At 44.4% G+C, this 22,708-nt stretch overlaps 1 protein-coding gene across 2 annotated transcripts in view; it reads left to right on the forward strand.

Moving 5' to 3' along the window:
• LOC123443805 overlaps nucleotides 1-858 on the forward strand; it is a 55,472-nt gene extending 54,614 nt beyond the window's left edge. For both annotated transcript variants that reach the window (XM_045120337.1, XM_045120338.1), the window contains one exon: nucleotides 349-858. In XM_045120337.1, the coding sequence (XP_044976272.1) occupies nucleotides 349-414 (66 nt within the window). In that variant the 3' untranslated portion in view covers nucleotides 415-858. The remainder of the gene's footprint in view (nucleotides 1-348) is intronic.
• The last annotated feature ends 21,850 nt before the right edge of the window (nucleotides 859-22,708 follow it).

A 22,708-nucleotide genomic window follows, 5' to 3' on the forward strand; every position in this document is an offset into this window, starting at 1 on the left:
AAACCACTACACATATTTAGGAACAGAGGGAGTACTTATGTTGTTATTTGGTCCATTAACGTTAATAATGGTACCATTAGTCACTTCCACTTAAAAGTGCATCAGTTTGTCAAATGTCAGAGTCATTGACAAGTGAGGCCTATCGGTTGGCCGCTGTTTAGAAGTATTGATTTGGACCTGTCTTCAAGCCGAATAGTATACTTGGAAAGTTATGACACTTAACAGGTGTTACATCAAATTTGAGGGACTAATTTTGAAGACATCTCTCACATATAACTGATGCATAGATGAATTAAGGGAAGTGAATTTGTTTTGTTCTCTTTTCTGACTTCCATATTCTCCTGACAGGCATTACATGCAAATGCATTGCCGGTTCTTGATATGTGCAAGCAATGGCTGGCCCAGTACATGTAATTGTAAGTGTTCTGACTCTGCCGAGGGAGAATTTAAATTAGTGAAAAGAAGAAGGGTTTGCACTAAGGAACAGAATTCTGCTCTGGGCCAGGTGGGTTAATGCAGAGATCAAATTCAGGACAAGACCCACTCATCTGTATATGTTTTCGGGTGAGTGGCTGTTGATGCATTTGCACATGGGAGTGCATGTATGCGTTATGTGTGGTGTAAATTTTGCAGTTCCATTGCATCAGTGACGGATAATTCTACCATGAGGGATGGACAATCCAGAAAGTCTAGTGCGCACTTTAGTCAACGTTTCTATCAAAAGTTTGGCTGATCTTGTGTTTTTTTAGATGCACATTTGTATAGCAAAATAGTTGTACATGCAGCATGCACTCTTTAAGTAGCAGCTTTGAACTCTTGATTTTTAGCTCATGAGAAAAAAGATCAGTCTTTCAGCTAGTGCCTCCCCTGTGCAATTGGAGTATTATTATGTTTGGTGGTACTGTCGATGGTTATGTTTCTGGTTTGTGCCAGTCGCATTCTTTGTATCTTGTGAAAGCTAGCAAGAGCATCTCTAACAACAGCCTCTTGGTTCGAGACATGGTAGGAGGTCTTCAGTGAGGAATCAACTTGTGATTTACCCAACAGCCTATAAGACTCTGCTTGTATTTGTTTTTTGTCTTTTTAGGCAACTGTGCTTGTATTTGTGGCATGGTTGTACATGCAACTGCTTGTATTTGTGGCCTGCGGAACATGGGCCTGGGCCTGGGCTGGAAAGAAGCAAGCGTGCGTTCCATTTGGGGCTGCGATGCGAGTGCGTGCCCGAAAAGGAGCAGATGGAATACTGGAAGCGACGAAGAGACCTGATGCGTGTGCCAAGCAACGGCCAAAAGGTGCGGTTTCGTTGGATGGTGCCATTTGCCTGCAGCTAGAGTGGGTGCGCCACTCACTCACTCACTGTGCTGGTCATATTGAAAGTAAAATACTCCATCTATTTCTAAATATAAGTCTTTTTAGAATTTTTTCATTATAAACTACATGTAAAACAAAATGAATGAATTCATATTTTAAAATAATGTCTATATACATCCGTATATAGTTTGTAGTGAAATATCTAAAATAATTTATATTTAAAAATGAAAGGAGCAGATGTTACATAAGTAAAAAAGATAATGTAACAAATAATTAATAAGAAGAAAGTCAAATAAAATAACATAATATGTTATCATCACATAGGGATTTGTAATGTAAAATGGCTCTACAAAGTAATAAATGAGAACATCTACTCCGTCTCAAAAAAAAAATGCCGTTGATCTAATACAAAATTTATACTAATTTAGTATTAAATCCGCAAAACTTATTTTAGGACGGAGGAAGTATATGACATCATTCGTTATGAAGATAGTAATATATGCTAAGAGCAACTCGTAAAAGGGGCTATCCGACCAGTTTACAAGAGGAGGGCATTTTTTCTGCCCCAAATAGATCTCGAAAAAATGTTATTTTTTGTGGGATCTTACATATTCCGGTATGTTTCCTCTATATGTACATATGGACCTAAAAATAAGAAACGGTTGACGGAATAGAACTTTGAGCTCCTGCCACGATCTTTTAGCACGACCTCGCCAGAACGCCTCGAAGCCGGCGACCATCGGATCCTAGATGCCGTCCCGCGAGCTGCCTCCGGCCCATGAGTCGTCGCCATCACTGGAGCTGTCCCACGAGCTGCAAGGTGTGACCTCGCGAGCACCATGAGCGGCCTCCGCCCCATGAGTTGTCGTCGTCGCTGGAGCTGTCCCATGAGCTGCAAGGTGCGACCTCGCGAGCACCACGAGCTATCTAGCTACTACTGTTGCACCGCCGCTAGCTAGCTAGCTGCTGCCGTCACCTGCTCCTCGCGTTTGCCACCACAATCCCCGTCCCGCTCCACGGCGGCGGCGCCACAGGCAAGGCACAGGTGCTCCTTCTCGCGCTACAGCACCTTCGACCCAGCGCGCGCCTTATCTGCGAAGGATCTAACCGTAATCTTAAATTTTCTTGTAGGGGGCTTTATGCTATTTTGCAACACATGGCTCTCCAGGTCATCTTACACTTGGACACGGCTCAAGAACATAGGACTCTTTCCCCCGAAGAGGCAAATCTTCGATCCGGTGTCAAGCGGAGAGTTATAAGTCTCGCTGGGCTAGTGAGGGCAAGGAAAAAACAAAGCTCGAGGGTGAAAAATCTGAAAGAGGGAGACGCCAACACCAAAAAAAAAAATCATCTTTGAGTCAATGCGAGAAGGAGAAAAAAAATTCATCCATAGGCTGAGATCGGACAGGGTTGGGTCACCTCACATGACGAAAAGAAAAACGTGGTTCAAGGTCATTTTAAGGAAATACTCCACAAGGACCCACGACGGATACAAGATTTCAACCGGGATGCCCTTCACTTCGACGACTGTGCTCTTTCGAGCTTGGGAAATAATATTACATAAGCGGAAGTGTTTGCGGCCATAACACAATTGCCCGGGGACAAGGCTCCGGGGCCAGCCGGGTTCACTCGTGCATTCTTCAAATCGTGTTGCGAGATCATCAAGGTGGACATGATGAGCGCTATTAACTCCTTCTCCGACCTGCAGACTGCGAATTTGCATTGGCTAAATTTGTCAAATATCGTTTTACTCCTTAAGAAGGAATGGGCAGAGCACATTGCAGATTTCCGTCCAATCAGCCTTATTCATGCCTTCGCCAAAATTAATGCCAAGATCATGGCCATTCAGCTAGCCCCTTTCATGAACGGATTGGTTTCCATGGCACAAAGTGCATTAATCAAGACTAGAAGTATTCATGACAACTTCATAATTGTACGAGGATTCACTTGACACCTACACAGAACAAACACACCGTCCTTGCTTTTCAAGCTTGACATTAAGAAAGCATTTGATTCAATTCGTCGGGACTATTTGCTGAACTTGGTGCAACACAGAGGTTTCCCTTCTAGATTTAGGAATTGGGTGGCGGCCCTCTGGGCATCATCATCTTCGAGGGTGCTCTTGAATGGCATTCCGGGTGATCCCATTAAGCTCGGTAAGGGGCCAAGTCAGGGTGATCCGCGATCCCCTTTGTTCTTTGTCATTGCCATCGATCCCGTGCAGCAACTGCTCGCCTAAGCAACAAATCAAGGTTTACTGCATTGATTGCGTGGCCGTGCCACCACCTTACATACCTCATGATATGCCGACGACGCAGACATCTTTGTCGCCCCCATCAAAGAGGATATAGAGCAGTTGGCGGCTATTTTGAAAAGTTTTGGAGAGGTTATAGGTCTGGTGGCGAACCCTCTAAAAAGCGTTGTTGCTCCGATCTATTGCGGTAACATTGACTTTGATGATATCCTCCATAGTTTTCCTACCACCCGTGTGGGATTTCCTCTTCGGTATCTTGGCCTCCCGCTGTCCACCCACAAACTGAAGGTGTTCGACTGCCAATTTTTGGTGGACAAGGTGGCGGCCAAGCTCCCACCTTGGCAAGGAAACAACATTAACTCAGCTGGCCGATCCTGCCTTGTCAAGTCGGTCTTAACTTCACTCATGATCTACTTCATCACCGCGCTTGTCATTCCACATGGAATCAATGTGAGTATTACCAAGATTCAGAGGGCTTTTCTGTGGGCCGGAACCGATCACGTTTTAGGTGGGAAGTGCAAGGTAAATTGGAAACGATATTGTCGCCCAACCTCTCTTGGATGTCTCGGAATCCTTGATATGGAACTCTCCGCATGCGTTGGCTTTGGTTTGCTTGCATGGATCCTCAAAGGGCATGGGTTGGCTTCGAAACTCCATGCGATGACAAAGACAAATATTTATTCTACGCGACAACCATGCTTACCGTGGGCAATGGCAAGAAGGCTAGCTTCTGGCACACTCCTTGGCTTTCTGGTCAAAAACCGAAGGATATCGCTCAGGGCATTTTTCGCCCTCTCTAAGCGAACAAACTCCTGTGTTGCCAAGGCAATGATTAATAATGATTGGATCCATCAAATCAACATGCAAGGGGGAATCTCTGTAAACATTATTCATGAATTCTTTGACCTTTAGTGCAAAATCTAAGAAATCAACCTCATCCCGGACATTGAAGATACTGTTCGCTGGAAATTCACCAATGATGGTTGCTACTCAACGGCCACTCCTTACGGATGCAGTTTGTGGGTGTGATTAACTCCGAGATGCCGAGAATGGTCTGGAAAATTTGGGAACCCTCCAAGATTAAATTCTTCTCTTGGCTAGTTCTTCAAGACATAATTTGAACTTCTGACAGACTACAATGTAGAGGGTGGCCAAATTGCGGCATGTGCCACTTGTGCAAAAGGGAGCCGGAATCAGCGCCACACCTTGTGTTCAAATGCCGCTACACCATAAGAGCCTGAAACATGATTTATGATTTGATGGGCATACAACCTGCAACACCCTCATGAAATGATCTTCAAACAGTAAAATAATGATGGGCCGACAACGGTGGACAACCTAACTATCCTAGAAAGACGGGAATCTCCCGGTAAATGCTTGTGTGCTGTGAAATCTGGAGCGAGAGAAATGCTAAGGTCTTCCGTAACAAGAAATCTTCAACCATGAGAGTGATGGCAATAATGAAGGACGGGGCGAAGACATGGTTCATAGCCAGGGCCAAACTTTTGAGCATTTTAATTCGGGAAGACTGATCCCTTCTGTTTATATTGGATCCGTGTGGTCGTGTAAGCTTGAAATTATGTCTAAACTTTTTTAATTAGTGAGATGAAGCAAAGCTTTTGCCTCCGTTTAAAAAACACGTAATTTCGTAAAAATGTTGTACCGAAAAAGGCTTTCGTCCTGCTTTTCAAATAAACAAACTGTCAAAACACAACATTCGACACAAATTCAACACACACGCACGCACAAAAATAACACAAGACACCAACAAAGCATTCTGTACAACTCAACAAGCTCTAAAAAAACACAATCACCCACACCCACACCCAAACCCAACAACGGGAGAATATTGTAAAAACGTTTTTACAATATCCTCTAACATGATTTTGCATGACAAATGTTTACGTGATCTGCAACTATATAGTTGCTCTAAGTTACGCCCCACTATCCAGTCTCACCACGACGCAACGCAAAGGCAAAGCTGCTTTGCTTCTATTCTATACCTAATAATAAAGCGGTTATTGTTTTCGTCGGAAAACCCACCGCGATATTTCTATAAAAAAGCCTCTGTAATTTTTGTTATCCAACCCGCGCTCCATCATTTATCTGCAACGCAAAAGAAAAAATGATTCGCTGCAAAAATTATACATGTACGCATCGCCTCCTCCCGTCGATCCTGGGCCACCCTGGCCTGTGCCCAGGCCGCCGCCACATCACTCGCCGTCGCGGTCGACCTCAACCGCCACCGCTGCCGATCTCAACCCACCTGCCTCCGCGGCCGTACCTCTCCCCGCTCACTGCCCCCGTTGCAGCGCTCGAGTGCATCGCGTCGACCCTGGTCCACCCTGGCATGTGCCCAGGCCGTTGTCACACCACTCGCCGCCGCGGCCGACCTCAACCACCACTATTGTCCATCTCGACCCACCTGCCTCCGCGGTCGTACCTCTGCCCACTTGCTGCCCCCATTTCGGCGCTCGAGCACAGCTTCTGGATCAAATCAACCTGCCAGCTACAGTGACTGGGGATGATGCGTCTGCAAGATGCAGAAAAGCGGCGGCGCGCGGATAAGGCGTGGCGGAGCGAAGCACTTGCAGGTGGAGGCGGGCCTCCATGGCTCATACGGGGAACTTCGAGGTTATGGCGCGGCAACGGCGACTCCTTATGGCCAGATAGAGGCGCCTAACCCCTGCTCCCCTCATCGTATCCCCTCCTTCGGCAGGAACTCATCATCTGATGAAATCCCCTCCCCATGCCTCCAACCGTGTGCCAAGCACCGACAAGAAATTTTGTTTTGTGGAGATTTGTTTGCTGATGAATGAATGTATTGAATGTAAGATTGTATTGTTTGTAGAGACAAAGAATGGAACACCACCTTCAGTTTGTCATCTGATCCTACATTCTCTACCCCATGAGTGAAATAAGATAACAGTCCATTGATCAATTCACGTAGCCTCTTTGTTTTGCTTTGTTTGTCCCGCTCAATTTCTCATCATGGTAGAATTAACAATGAACGGGTTGATTTTTCAACAAAATAGGATAGGACTCACTACATTAGTTAGCTAGCTTATTATTTTAATAAATCAAAATGATTACAAAAAAAATTAAAAACGTATAGTATTTTTTTCTTCCGTTGGAGCCCTTTTGCTAGTCGTCTCAAAAAAGACTAAACACAGAAAACCAGAGCCGATTCTAGTATTACTCGGCCTTCTAGAACGAGCATCGCAGCAAAAAGCAGTAGTTGCTAAAAAAAAGAAGCAAAAAGCAGTTTTTTTTAACTAAAGCACTTTATTTTGAACTAAAGCAGTTTTTCTTTACCGTGCCCGCGCGGCTGCATTGCACCGACGGCCGGCCGCATGAAAACAGAGCAGCTCAGGAGCAGCATAGTGGGGTTTGACGTGGTACCGGACATCGTGTCTCGTCCTTTCCTGTTTGTCTGCAACCGGCCTTGCCTAGGATGCGATGGATGGCGATGGAAGACCGGAAGAGCCAAGGCTCCAAACTTTGTATATCCTCCCTTTACTCTCGCCAAAATAAAATCCAAGTTACGTGAAACAAAGTCATTTGAAATCGAAACGGGGGGCACGACCGTGTAGCATTTCTTCGACTAGAACTTCTACGACGCCGTATTCAGCATCTTTTTCTTGGAGAAAGATGTCGGTTTTATTCATCACGAATCAACATATTCGGAATTCACAATAACCACGACATAATCCATACGAAAATGAATCCAACTCTTGCAAAGCCCTACGCTGCAATCCTATATTTGCTAGAGCATCTCCAACAGTCATACTATAACGCAATGCTAAAATAAAACACTCTTTTGCACGTCCGTAGCCGTTTCAGATGCTTCAATGTAGACTAAAAAACATGCACGCAACATAAATGGTTCAGCGCGTGCGACGAAATGGCATCACTCGTCGTTTATTTCGTGCGTCCGCTCCCGCGCACTGGACATCGACGATTCACACGCGGTTTTCACCCACCACTAGATCCAGGCTCTAGCGCCGCCCGCGCCACCCCATTTGCTCCGGCAACCCGAAGGTGCTTCCCCGACCTATCCCGTCGCGGCCGCCGCTTCCTCCATCTCCCTCTGCCCGACGCCGCCCCTCGCGCGCGCAGTTCCTCCGACGAACAGCGTCCAGCCGCCCACTGCCGCTCAGCGCTCACTGTCGCTCAGCGCCCACAAGGTGTTCGATAAAACGCTTGCAAGGTATGTATTGCTTCAACTTCACTTTTTTTACATGCCTCCTATCATGTCATTCGACATCCTCAAACATATAATAATCTTCAGAAGGATCTAATCGAGGAGTGATGGACATGGAATGGCCGACAAAACGAATGATGATTTGTATGTTTCATGTTGTATGTTTGATGTTGTAGTGTCAAACTATTATTGTACTGGAAGATAAATTATTTGTCAATAATTAAGTTATTTATTGTTAATTATTTTTTGTGTTTGATTTTTTTGGTTTTGTTTGAAGTGCATATGTTGTGTGTTGGGCGCGCGGGCCTTTTTTTTGCAGCGTCTGCTGGAGCGGCTCGCACGCGCAATTTTTTGCGACGGCCGCTGGAGCCAGCGCTCTCCGGCGCGTTAAAAATCACCATTTTGACGCTGCAAAATATTTTTAGCACGCGCAACGGTTGCGCGGCTATTGGACATGCTCTAAACAATGCATAATTGTCGCACCCAATACACCTTAGAGTGGTTAATAATACGTCCAACTCCTAGCTATATCGTGTTGATATGTCATCTATATGCAAGCTCATAGCTAGTAAGTATAATATTTAAATGTGAATAAGTACTATGCTACAGCTGGGTGTTAACTTGTAGCCCCTTTTTCTTTCTCTCCTCCTCTCTTTCTTTCAACTCAGTATAAATATATATTTTAAATCTTATAGCCCGTCTTAAGTTATCATGTTTTACTTGCTTTTAAACTCAACATGTCTTATTAATCATGTAGCTCATGCCTACTCATGAGGATTGTCCAACCCTGTCCCCTAAACATTCATCCATATTATTATTTTCTTAAGTATGCAACACTCAAAATAAATATAAAAAGTAGCATAATTCATATATAAATAACAGGCAAATACCCTAGAACAACAATCATTCAAATGTAAATATTACATTTGAGATACCACATGTTCAATAAGATTTCAAAATTTGTCGATTCCAAATTCAATGATACTCGAGTCAGAATCTACACACGTCGTCTCACATATTGTGTCCCTTGATACTAGAGTCAGAATTCTCACAAGTCATAATCTACAAATTCGACTATACTCGAGTTAGAATTCAAGAATATATAAATGTAAATGGTTTGCCCTTAGTCATGTGTAAACCTGGGCATACTTTAGTCCGGGCCGAGCCCGTCAAAGCCTGACTTGCAAAGTCTAGGCCCGAGTCCGGCCCAGCCCGACCGAAAAAACGAATATATAGGCCCGAGCCCGACTCGAAGGGACTAAAAAGATCAATTTCTGATCGGGTCGGGTAGGGCCTCCATGTAAACTGCATGATTTCCCAGGCCCGAGCCCGACCCAAATTTCACACATGAGCCTGTCCCGAACACAAAGCCCGTCCTGGCTCGGGCCGTTGCAACTCCGAGTCAATGAATTGATCAACATACAGAGCAATAAGAAGAAAAACTTACGATCTCAATGGTTTGCTAGTGCCACCTTCTCTCCACTTTTACAATCACATCATAAAACTTCATGACGGAGTTGGAGATGGTGTATCACTGATGGGACATCAACTTCACATTGTGTTAATGGATCACATGCAAACCGTAGGGCGCGAAGTGTTTTTGTTCATGAAACGAGCACACACATTTTGCCAATAGGTCGAAACCCCTTACCTCATTCCTACAAAGTTCGCGGATACAATCTTCCACACATCGTACATTAACTCATCCTCCATCACCGAGTACCCCGCCATCGTGCTTACTCCGGCAATGACCAGCTCACCAAAGAGAAAAACGACACGGACGATAGCGACGAAGATGTAGACGATGACAATAGTCCACCACCGCCAACAGCCTGGTTTGGCTTGTAGACCCATGGCTTGAATCAAAAAGCCTTCCCTAAGGACGTACGAGGAGTGAACATAATTTTCCATGGGTTCGAGTCCAAGCGTGTCCAGAAATAAGCTCTCAAGGAGGTATACACCCTCGTACCATGAGTTCCCTAGTACCTAGACTCACGAGAGTGCATGATCTACATTCACATAACATGCCACTAGAATACATCCTGAACCTAGGAAAATCCGCACTCGTCATCGACCCAATCATCAGCGGTTGCCTCTTCTCCATGCTGCTAATGGACTGTGGGTCCGACATCAACATCATGTACGCCGACATCTTGTAGAAAATTAGGCTCTCGTTGACTAACCTTAGCCCTTCCCCAACACATTTTCACGGGATTATGCCAGGGAAGAAGGCAAATCCCCTCGGTCAAATAAGGTTAGAAGTTATATTTGTTGGGGAACGTTGCATGAGAAACAAAAAATTTCCTACGCACACAAAGACCTATCATGGTGACGATCATCTATGAAAGGGAGATCAGATCCACATACCCTTGTAGATCGCTAAGCGGGAAGCGTTAAGAAACGCGGTTGATGTAGTGGAACGTCTTCGTGATCTAGTTCGCCGCTGTCCCACGATCCGTCCCAATCTAGCACCGAACGGATGACACCTCCGCGTTAAGCACACGTACAGCTTGATGACGATCTTCGCCTTCTCGATCCAGCAAGAGAGATGAAGAGGTAGCCGAATTCTCCGGCAGCATGACGGCGTGGCGGTGCCGTCGGCGATAATGGTGGAGCTACTCCGGCAGGGCTTCGCCGTGCCGTGCTCATCCAGCTACGAGGTGTCACGAAGTAGTGGAGGGAGAGAGGTTCACACAAAGGCTTTAGGTGCAAAAACCCTGTCAAATCTCCAACATATATAGGAGGAACAAGAGGGAGGCTGCCTTGCCTCCTGCTCCAAGTAGGAGGGTTCGGCCGAGCCAAGGAGGAAGGTCTCTTCCTCCAATTCGGTTTGGTGAAGGAGTCCTTTCCTTCTTGTCCACCTCCTTCTTTTTTTTCCTTCTTTTCCTTGGCTGAAATAGGCTTATTGGGCTAGCCTCACCAGCCCACTAAGGGCTGGTGCGCCACCCATGAGCCTATTAGGTCCTCTCCCGGGTGGGTGGCCCCTCCTCGTAAAACCCCGAAACCCATTCGTCACTCCCGATATTTTATCGGTAATGCACGAAATCTTTCCAGAAGCCAAATGCAACAATCCTAGACATCAATCTTCGTTTTCGGACCATTTCGGAGACACTCGTGACGTCTGGGATATAATCCGGGACTCCGAAAAACATTCGGTTACCAACATCAATAAGTCAACTATACCAAAAACGTCACCGAACCTTAAGTGTGTAGACCCTGCAGGTTCGAGAACTATGTAGACATGACCGAGACACTCTCCGACCAATATCCAATAGCGGGACCTGGACGTCCATATTTGATCTCACATATTCTATGAAGATCTTATCGGTTGAACCTCTATGTCAAGGATTCACACAATCTCGTATATCATTCCCTCTGTCCTTCGGTATGTTACTTGCCCGAGATTCGATCGTCGGTATCGCCATACCTATTTCAATCTCGTAACCAGCAAGTCTCTTTACTCGTTCCGTAATACAAGATCCTATGGCTAACTCTTTAGTCACATTGCTTGCAAGGCTTGTTTGTGATGTTGTATTACCGAGTGGGCCCCGAGATACCTCTCCGTCACACGGAGTGACAAATCCCAGTCTTGATCCATGCTAACTCAACGGACACCTTCGGAGATGCCTGTAGAGTACCTTTATAGTCACCCAATAACGTTGCGACGTTTGATACACACAAGGCATTCCTCCAGTGTGAGTGAGTTACATGATCTCATGGCCATAGGAATGTATACTTGACATGCAGAAAACAATAGCAAAAAAATGACACTATCATATGCTACGTTTATAGTTTGGGTCTTGTCCATCACATCATTCTCCTAATGATGTGATCCCGTCATCAAGTGACAACACTTGTCTATGGCTAGGAAACCTTAACCATCCTTGACCAACAGGCTAGTTAACTAGAGGCTCACTAGGGACATTGTTTTGTCTATATATCCACACATGCATTTATGTTTCCATTCAATACAATTATAGCATGGATAATAAACGATTATCTTGAAACACGAAATATAATAATAACTATTTTATTATTACCTCTAGGGCATATTTCCAACAGTCTCCCACTTGCACTAGAGTCAATAATCTAGCCTCACATCTCTATGTGATTTACAATGTAATGAATCTAATACCCATACCGTTGTGGTGTTGATCATGCTTTGCTCGTGGAAGAGTTTTAGTCAACAAATCTGCAACATTCAGATCTGTGTGCACTTTGAAAATATTTATGTCCTCCTCCTTGATGTCATCGCGAATGGCATTGAAGCATCGCTTTATGTGTCTGGTCCTCTTGTGAAACCTTGGTTCCTTGGCTAGAGCAATGACACCCGTGTTGTCAGAGAACAGATTGATTGGATCAAGTGCACTTGGCACTACTCCAAGACCTGACATGAACTGCTTCATCCAGACACCCTCCTTAGCCGCCACTGAGGCAGCTATGTACTCCGCTTCGCACGTAGAATCAGCTACGATGGTTTGCTTGGAACTGCAGCAGCTTACCGCAGCCCCGTTAAGAATAAATACGTATCTGGTTTGAGACTTAGAGTCATCCAGATCAGTGTCAAAGCTTGCATCGATGTAACCCTTTACGACGAGCTCTTCGTCACCTCCATAAACGAGAAACATTTCCTTAGTCCTTTTCAGGTACTTCAGAATATTCTTGACCGCTGCCAAGTGTTCCACTCCTGGATCACTTTGAAACCTGCCTGCCATACTTATGGCTAGGCTGACATCCGGTCTTGTGCACAACATTGTATACATGATAGACCCTATGGGTGAAGCATAGGGGACGACACTCATCTTTTCTCTATCTTCTGCAGTTACTAGACACTGAGTCTTACTCAACTTTATACCTTGTAACACAGGCAAGAACCCCTTCTTGGATTGTTCCATTTTGAACTTCTTCAAAACTTTATCAAGGTATGTGCTTTGTGGAAGAGCTATTAGGCGCCTTGACCTATCTCTATAGATCTTTATGCCCAATATGTAAGCAGCTTCTCCTAGGTCCTTCATTGAAAAACTTTTATTCAAGTAATCCTTTACACTTTCCAAAAACTCTACATTGTTTCCAATCAATAATATGTCATCCACATATAATATTAGAAACTCTATAGAGCTCCCACTCACTTTCTTGTAAATACAAGCTTCTCCAAAAACTTGTAAGAACCCAAACGCCTTGATCACCTCATCAAAGCGCTGATTCGAACTCCAAGATGCTTGCATCAGTTCGTAAATGTATCGCTGGAGCTTGCACACTTTGTTAGCATTCTCTGGATCGACAAAACCTTCGGGTTGCATCATATACAACTCTTCCTTAAGAAACCCATTAAGGAACGCCATTTTGACATCCATCTGCGAGATTTCATAATAGAAAAATGCAGCTATTGCTAACATGATTCAGATGGACTTAAGCATCGCTACGGGTGAGAATGTTTCATCGTAGTCAACTCCTTGAACTTGTGAAAAACCCTTTGCCACAAGTCGAGCTTTATAAACGGTCACATTACCGTCTGCGTCCATCTTCTTCTTAAAGATCCACTTGTTCTGAATAGCCTTGCGACCTTCAGGTAATACTTCCAAAGTCCATACTTTGTTTTCATACATAGATCCTATTTCGGATTTCATGGCTTCTAACCATCTGTTGGAATCTGGGCCCACCATTGCTTCTCCATAACTCGCAGGCTCATTGTTGTCCAACAACATGATTGACAAGACAAGATTCCCGTACCACTCCGGAGCACTACATGCTCTTGTCGACCTGCGAGGTCCGATAGTAACTTGATCTGAAGCTTCATGATCATTATCATTAGCTTCCTCTTTAAGTGGTGTTGCCTCGACAGAAATTTCTTTCTGCCCCGCGCCACCATCTTGTTGAAGCGAAGGTTCTGCAACCTCATCAAGTTCTATCTTCCTCCCACTCAATTCTTTTGAGAGAAACTCTTTCTCAAGAAAGGCTCCGTTCTTAGCGACAAACACTTTGCCCTCGGATCTGAGATAGAAGGTATACCCATCTTTCTCTTTTGGGTAACCTATGAAGACACACTTTTCCGCTTTGGGTTCCAACTTTTCAGACTGAAGCTTTTTGACATAAGCATCACATCCCCAAACTTTAAGAAACGACAACTTTGGTTTCTTGCCATACCATAGCTCATATGGTGTCGTATCAACGGATTTTGATGGTGCCCTATGTAAAGTGAATGTAGTTTTCTCCAATGCATAGCCCCAAAATGATAATGGAAAATTGGTAAGAGACATCATAGAACGCACCATATCTAATAAAGTAGGATTATGACGTTCGGACACACCATTACGCTGTGGTGTTCCAGGCGGTGTCAACTGTGAAACATTTCCATGTTGTCTTAAGTGAGCACCAAACTCGTAACTCAGATATTCACCTCCTCGATCAGATCGTAGGAACTTGATCTTCTTGCTATGACAATTTTCAACTTCACTCTAAAATTGTTTGAACTTTTCAAACATCTCAGACTTGTGCTTCATCAAGTAGATATAGCCATACTTACTCAAATCGTCAGTGAAGGTGAGAAAATAACGATATCCGCCACGTGCCTCTATGCTCATTGGTTCGCACACATCAGTATGTATGATCTCCAACAAGTCACTTGCACGCTCCATTGTTCCAGAGTACGGAGTCTTAGTTATCTTTCCCATGAGACATGGTTCGCATGTGTCAAGTCATTCAAAATCAAGTGACTCCAAAAGTCCATCAAAATGGAGTTTCTTCATGCGCTTAACACCAATTGACCTAAGCGACAGTGCCACAAGAAAGTGGCGCTATCATTGTTAACTCTACATCTTTTGGTCTCAATGCTATGGATATGAGTGTCATCACAATCGAGATTCAATATGAACAAACCCCTCACATTGGGTGCATGACCATAAAAGATATTACTCATATAAATGGAACGACCATTATTCTCTGACTTAAATGAGTATCCGTCTCGCAATAAACAAGATCCAGATATAATGTTCATGCTCAACTCAGGCAATAAATAACAATTATTTAAGTTCATCACTAATCCCGATGGTAACTGAAGTGAGACCGTGCCGACGGCGATCGCATCAACCTTGGAACCATTTCCCACGCGCATCGTCACTTCATCCTTCGCCAACCTTCATTTATTCCACAGTTCCTGTTTCGAGTTGCAAATGTGAGCAACAAAACTGATAGAAAATACTCATGCACTACTACGAGAGCTGGTGAGGTACACATCAATAACATGTATATCATATATACCTTGTTTGGCATTGGCCGCCTTCTTATCGGCCAGATACTTGGGGCAGTTGCGCTTCCAATGACCAGTCCCCTTGCAATAATAACACTCAGTTTCCGGCTTAGGTCCAGCCTTGGGTTTCTTCATCGGAGGGGAACAACTTTGCCACTCTTCTTGGAGTTATACTTCTTGCCTTTTCCATTTTTCTTGAAAATAGTGGTCTTATTGACCATCAACACTTGATGTTCTTTCTGGATTTCTGACTTAGCGACTTTCAGCATCGCAAATAACTCGTCGGGTGACTTATTCATCCCTTGCATGTTATAGTTCAAAACGAAGCTCTTATAGCTAGGTGGCAGTGACTCAAAAAATTTGTCAGTGATAGCTTCTTGCGGGAGTTCAATCCCCAGCTCAGATAGACGGTTAGAGTACCCATACATTCTGAGCACGTGTTCACTGACAGACGAATTCTCCTCCATTTTGCAAGAACTTATCGGAGGTCTCATACCTCTCGATCCGGGCATTCTTCTCAAAGATAAACTTCAACTCCTGGAACATCTCATATGCTCCATGACGTTCAAAACGTCTTTGAAGTCCCGGTTCTAAGCCATACAAAACTGCACATTGACCTAGTGAGTAGTCATCCTTACGTGCTTGCCAAGCGTTCAAAACATCTTGGTCTGCCGTAGCAGGTGGTGCATTGCCTAGCGCAGCATCAAGCACATATTGCTTTTGGCCAGCTTGGAGGATAAGCCTCAGATTTCGAGCCCAGTCAACAAAGTTGCTTCCATCATCTTTCAGCTTAGCTTTCTCTAGGAACGTATTAAAATTCAGGGTTGCTACTGCGCGAGCCATTGATCCACAACATAAAGTTTTCCAAAGATTACTTAGACTATGTTCAAGACAATTGAGTTTAGCTAATCATATTACTAATAAACTCCCACTCAAATAGACATCCCTCTAGTCATTCCAGTGTCGCATGATCCAAATTCACTAACTCAAGTCCGATCATCACGTGATTTGAGTATAGTTATAGTGGTGAACATCTCCATGTTGATCATATCAACTATATGATTCATGCTCGACCTTTCGGTCTCTTGCATTCCGAGGCCATGTGTGTACATGCTTGGCTCGTCAAGTTTAACCCGAGTGTTCCGCGTGTGCAACTATTTTGCACCCGTTGTATGTGAACATTGAGTCTATCGCACCCGATCATCACGTGGTGTCTCGAAACGACGAACTGTCGCAACGGTGCACAGTCGGTGAGAACACAAATTTATCTTGAAATTTTAGTGAGGGACCACCTTATAATGCTATCGTTGTTCTAAGCACAATAAGGTGCATAAAAGTATTAATATCACATGCAAATCATAAGTGACATGATGTGGCCATGAACTTGTGCTTCTTGATCTCCATCACCAAAGCACCGGCATGATCTCCATCGTCACCGGCGCTGCACCATGATCTCCATCATCGTGCCGCCATCGAAGTTGTCACACTATCTATGCTATTACTACTAAAACTACAACCTAGCGATACAGTAAAAGCATCTGCAAGCACAAACGTTAGTTTAAAGACAACCCTATGGCTCCTGCCGGTTGCCGTAGCATCGACGTGCAAGTCGATATTTAACTATTACAACATGATCATCTCATACATCCAATATATCATATCATGTCTTTGGCCATATCACATCACATGCATACCCTGCAAAAACAAGTTAGACATCCTCTAATTTGTTGTTGTATGTTTCATGTGGCTGCTATGGGTATCTAGTATGATCGCATCTTACTTATGCAAAGCCACAATGGTGATATGAAAATTTCTATTTAACCTTCTCCAAGGACCGCCTCGGTCAAATCCGATTCAACTAAAGTTGAAGAAACAGACACATCTTTATGCAACAAGTTGCATGTCAGTCCATGAAACCGGTCTCTCATAAGCGTACGAGTAAAGTTGGTCCGGCCGCTTCAATCCAACAATATCGCCAAATCAAGAAAAGACTAAGGAGGGCAGCAAATTGAACATCAACGCCCACAAACTCTTTTGTGTTCTACTCGAGATATCATCTACGCACGAACCTAGCTCATGATGCCACTATTGGGTAACGTTGCATGGGAAACAAAAAAATTCCTACGAACACGAAGACCTATCATGGTGATGATCATCTACGAGAGGGAGATCGGATCCACATACCCTTGTAGATCGCTAAGCGGGAAGCATTAAGAAACGTGGTTGATGTAGTGGAACGTCTTCGTGATCCAAATCGCCGCCGTCCCACGATCCGTCCCGATCTAGCACCGAATGGACGGCACATCCGCGTTCAACACACGTACAGCACGATGACGATCTCCACCTTCTTGATCCAGCAAGAGAGACGAAGAAGTAGATGAATTCTCCAGCAGCACGGCGTGGCGGTGATGATGGTGGAGCTACTCCAATAGGGCTTCGCCATGCCGTACCGATCTAGCTACGAGGTGTCACGAAGTAGTGGAGGGAGAGAGGTTTGCACAAAGGCTTTAGGTGCAAAACCCCTCTCAAATCTCCACTATATATAGGAGGAACAAGAGGAAGGCTTCCTTGCCTCCTACTCCAAGTAGGAGGGTTCGGCCGAGCCAAGGAGGAAGGTCTCCTCCTCCAATTCGGTTTGGTGGAGGAGTCCTTTCCTTCTTGTCCACCTCCTTCCTTTTTCTTTTCTTTTTTTTCCTTTATTTTTGCCTTGGCCGAAATAGGCTTACTGGCTGGCCTCACCAGCCCACTAAGGGTTGGTGCACCACCCATGGGGCTATTAGGTCATCTCCCGGGTGGGTGTCCCCTCCCGGTAAAACCCCGGAACCCATTCGTCACTCCTCGTAATTTACCGGTAATGCCCAAAATCTTTCCGGAAGCCAAATGCAACAATCCTATATATCAATCTTCATTTCCGGACCATTCTGGAGACACTCCTGATGTCCGGGATCTCATCCGGGACTCCGAACAACATTCGGTTACCAACATCAATAATTCAACTATACCAAAAACGTCACCGAACCTTAAGTGTGCAGACCCCGCGGGTTCAAGAAGTCTGTCGACATGACCGAGACACTCTCTAGCCAATATCCAATAGCAGGACCTAGACGTCCATACTGGATCCTACATATTGTACGAAGATCTTATTAGTTGAACCTCTATGTCAAGGATTCACACAATCCCGTATATCATTCCCTTTGTCCTTCGGTCTGTTACTTGCCCGAGATTCGATCGTCGGTATCGCCATAGCTATTTCAATCTCGTTACCAGCAAGTCCCTTTACTCGTTCCATAATACAAGATCCCGTGGCTAACTTTTTAGTCACATTGCTTGCAAGGCTTGTTTGTGATGTTGTAGTACCAAGTGGGCCCTGAGATACCTCTCCGTCACACGGAGTGACAAATCCCAGTCTTGATCCATGCTAACTCAACGGACACCTTCGGAGATGCCTATAGAGTACCTTTATAGTCACCCAGTAACGTTGCGACGTTTGATACACACAAGGCATTCCTCCGGTGTGAGTGAGTTACATGATCTCATGGCCATATGAATGTATACTTGACATGCAGAAAACAATAGCAAAAAAATGACACGATCATATGCTACGTTTACAGTTTGGATCTCGTAATCACATCATTCTCCTAATGATGTGATCCCTGTTGGGGAACGTTGCATGGGAAACAAAAAATTTCCTACGCACATGAAGACCTATCATGGTGATGTCCATCTACGAGAGGAGATTTGGATCTACGTACCCTTGTAGTTCGCACAGCAGGAAGCGTTAAGAAACGCGGTTGATGTAGTGGAACATCCTCACGTCCCTCAATCTGCCCCGCGAACCGTCCCACGAACGGTTCCGCGATCCGTTCCACGATCCGCTCCGATCTAGTGCCGAACGGATGGCACCTCCACGTTCAGCAGACGTACAGCTCGACGATGATCTCGGCCTTCTTGATCCAGCAAGCAAGACGGAGAAGTAGATGAGTTCTCCGGTAGTGTGACGGTGCTCCGCTGGTGGTGAAGGATCTACTCCTGCAGGGCTCCACCCGAGCTCCATAGAAATACGATCTAGAGGAAAAACCGTGGTGTTTGTGGTCGGGCTGCCGTGGCAAAAGTTGTCTCAAATCAGCCCTAAATCACAAGTATATATAGGAGGAGAGGTGGGGAGACTTGCCTTGAGGGCCAAGGCCCTCTAGGTGCGCCGGCCAAGGAGGTGGAGGAGTCCTCCTCCAATCCTAGTCTAACTAGGATTGGAAAGTGGAGTCCTTCTCCACCTTCCCACCTTCCCTTTTTTTCTCTTGTTTTTTCTCCTTGTGGCACCTAGCCTCTCTTGGGCTGTCCCACGAGCCCACTAAGGGCTGGTGCGCCACCCTCAAGGCCTTGGGCCACTCCCGGGTGGGTTGCCCCCCTCTCGGTAAATACCCGGAACCCATTCGTCACTCCCGGCACGATGCCGGTAATGCCCGAAAACCTTCCGGTAACCAAATGAGACAACATTCAGTAACCCTCGTGACGTCTGTGATCTCATCCGGGACTCCGAACAACATTCGGTAACCACGCATATAAGTCAACTATACTAAAACATCGCCAAACCTTAAGTGTGCAGACCCTGTGGGTTCGAGAACTATGTAGACATGCCCCGAGGTACTCCTCGGTCAATATCCAATAGCGGGACCTGGATGCCCTTATTGGATCCTACGCATTCTCCGAAGATCTTATCGGTTGAACCTCAGTCTCAAGGATTCATATAATCCCGCATGTCATTCCCTTTGTCCTTCGGTATGTTACTTGCCCGAGATTCGATCGTCGGTATCCACATACCTATTTCAATCTTATTACCGGCAAGTCTCTTTACTGGTTCCGTAATACACGATCCCGTGACTTACACTTAGTCACATTGCTTGCAAGGCTTGTGTGTGATGTTGTATTACTGAGTGGGCCCCGAGATACCTCTCCGTCACACGGAGTGAAAAATCCCAGTCTTGATCCATACTAACTCAACGGACACCTTTGGAGATACCTGTAGAGCACCTTTATAGTCACCCAGTTACGTTGCGACGTTTGATGCACACAAGGTATTCCTCCGGTGCCAGTGAGTTATATGATCTCATGGTCATAGGAACAAATACTTGACACGCAGAAAACAATAGCAATAAAACGACACGATCAATATGCTACGTTCATAGTTTGGGTCTTGTCCATCACATGATTCCCCTAATGATGTGATCCCGTTATCAAGTGACAACACTTGACTATGGTTAGGAAACCTTGACCATCTTTGATCAACGAGCTAGTCAACTAGAGGCTTACTAGGGGTAGTGTTTTTTCTATGTATCCACATATGTATTTGAGTTTCCAATCAATACAATTATAGCATGTATAATAAACGATTATCACGAACAAAGAAATATAATAATAACCAATTTATTATTGCCTCTAGGGCATATTTCCAACAGTCTCCCACTTGCACTAGAGTCAATAATCTAGTTCACATCACCATGTGATTTCAACGAATCCAACACCCATATAGTTCTGGTGTCTGATCACGTCTTGCTCGTGAGGGAGGTTTTAGTCAACAGTTCTGAAACTTTCAGATTAGTGTGTTCTTTACAAATCTCTATGTCATCTTACAGATGCTGCTACTAGGTGCTATTCGTAAATACTCCGAATAGTTACTCTACTATATGAATCTGTTTTACTACTCATAGTTATTCGGATTAGTGTCAAAGCTTGCATCATCATAACCCTTTACGACGAACTCTTTAACCACCTCCATAATCAAGAAAATTCCTTAGTCCACTAGTTACTAAGGATAACCTTGACTGTTGTTTCAGTGATTCAATCCTGGATCACTCGTTGTACCCCTTAACAAACTTGCGGCAAGGCACACATCAGGTGCGATACACGGCTTGGCATACTTTAGAGTCTATGGCTAAGGCATAGGGGACGACCTTCGTCCTTTCTCTTTCTTCTTCCGTGGTCGGGATTTTTGAGTCTTACTCAAATTCACACCTTACAACACAACTAAGAACTCCTTCTTTGCCGATCTATTTTGAACTCCTTCAAAAACTTGTCAAGGTATGCATTTCTTTTGAAAGTTCTATTAAGCGTATTGATCTATCTCTATAGATCTTGATGCTCAATGTTCAAATAGCTCTATCCAGGTCTTCCTTTGAAAAACTCCTTTCAAACAACCTTTTATGCTTCACAGAAATTCTACATTACTTCTGATCAACAATATGTCAACCACATATACTTATCAGAAATTCTATAGTGCTCCCACTCACTTCTTTGGAAATACAAGTTTCTCATAAACCTTGCACAAACCCAAAAGCTTTTATCATCACATCAAAGTGTATATTCCAACTCCGAGATGCTTGCACCAGTCCATAAAAGGATCGCTGGAGCTTGCATACTTGTTAGTATCTTTAGGATCGACAAAACCTTCTGGTTGTATCACATACAACCTTTCCTCAAGGAAACTGTTGAGGAAACAATGTTTTGACATCCTATGTGCAATATTTCATAAATAATGGAGCAACTACTAACATAATTCCAACAGACTTTTAGCATCGCTACGAGTGAGAAAGTCTCATCATAGTCAACTCTTTGATTTTGTCGGAAACATCTTTGCGACAAGTCGAGCTTTTCTTAATGGTGAATAGTCACCATCATCGTGTGTCTTCCTTTTAAAGATCCATCTTTACTTAATAGTCCTACGACTATCAAGTAGTTCTTCCAAAGTCTACACTTTGTTTTCATACATAGATCCTCTCTCGGATTTCATGGCCTCCAGCCATATGTCGGAATCCGGGCCCACCATCGCTTCTCCATAGCTCGTAGGTTCATTGTTGTTCAACAACATGACCTCCAAGACAGGGTTACCGTACCACTCTGTAGTAGTACGCGAGCTTGTCAACCTATGAGGTTTGTAGTAACTTGATCCGAAGCTCTAATGATCACCATCATCAGCTTCCACTTCAATTGGTGTAGGCACCACAGGAACATCTTCGTGCGCCCTGCTACACACTGGTTGAAGTGACGGTTCACTAACCTCATCAAGTTCCACCACCCTCCCACTCAATTCTTTCAAGAGAAACCTTTCCTCGAGGAAGGACCTGTTTCTAGAAACAAACACTTTGCTCCGGATCCGAGATAGGAGATGTATCCAACTATTTTGTATATCCTATGAAGATGCATTTATCCGCTTTTGGTTCGAGCTTATCAGACTGAAACCTTTTCACATAAGCATCGCAGCCCCAAACTTTCACGAAACGACAACTTAGGTTTCTCCAAACCATAGTCTATACTGTGTCATCTCAATGGAAATACGCGGTGCCCTATTTAAAGTGAATGCGGTTGTCTCTAATGCATAACCCATAAACGATAGTGGTAATTCGATAAGAGACATCATAGTATGCACCATATCAAATAGGGCGCGGCTATGACGTTTGGACACACCATCACACTATGGTGTTGTAGGTGGCATAAATTGTGAAACAATTTCCACATTGTCTTAACTGTGTACCAAAAAACTCGCAACTCAGATATTCATCTCTATGATCATATCGCAGACAGTTTATCCTCTTGTCACGGCGATCTTCACTCTGAAACAACTTTGAACTTTTCAACATTTCAGACTTGTGATTCATCAAGTAAATACTCCTGTATCTACTCAAATCGTCGGTGAAGTAAG

This window comes from Hordeum vulgare, chromosome 3H (assembly GCF_904849725.1).
Source record: "Hordeum vulgare subsp. vulgare chromosome 3H, MorexV3_pseudomolecules_assembly, whole genome shotgun sequence".
NCBI classification, from domain to species: domain Eukaryota; kingdom Viridiplantae; phylum Streptophyta; class Magnoliopsida; order Poales; family Poaceae; genus Hordeum; species Hordeum vulgare.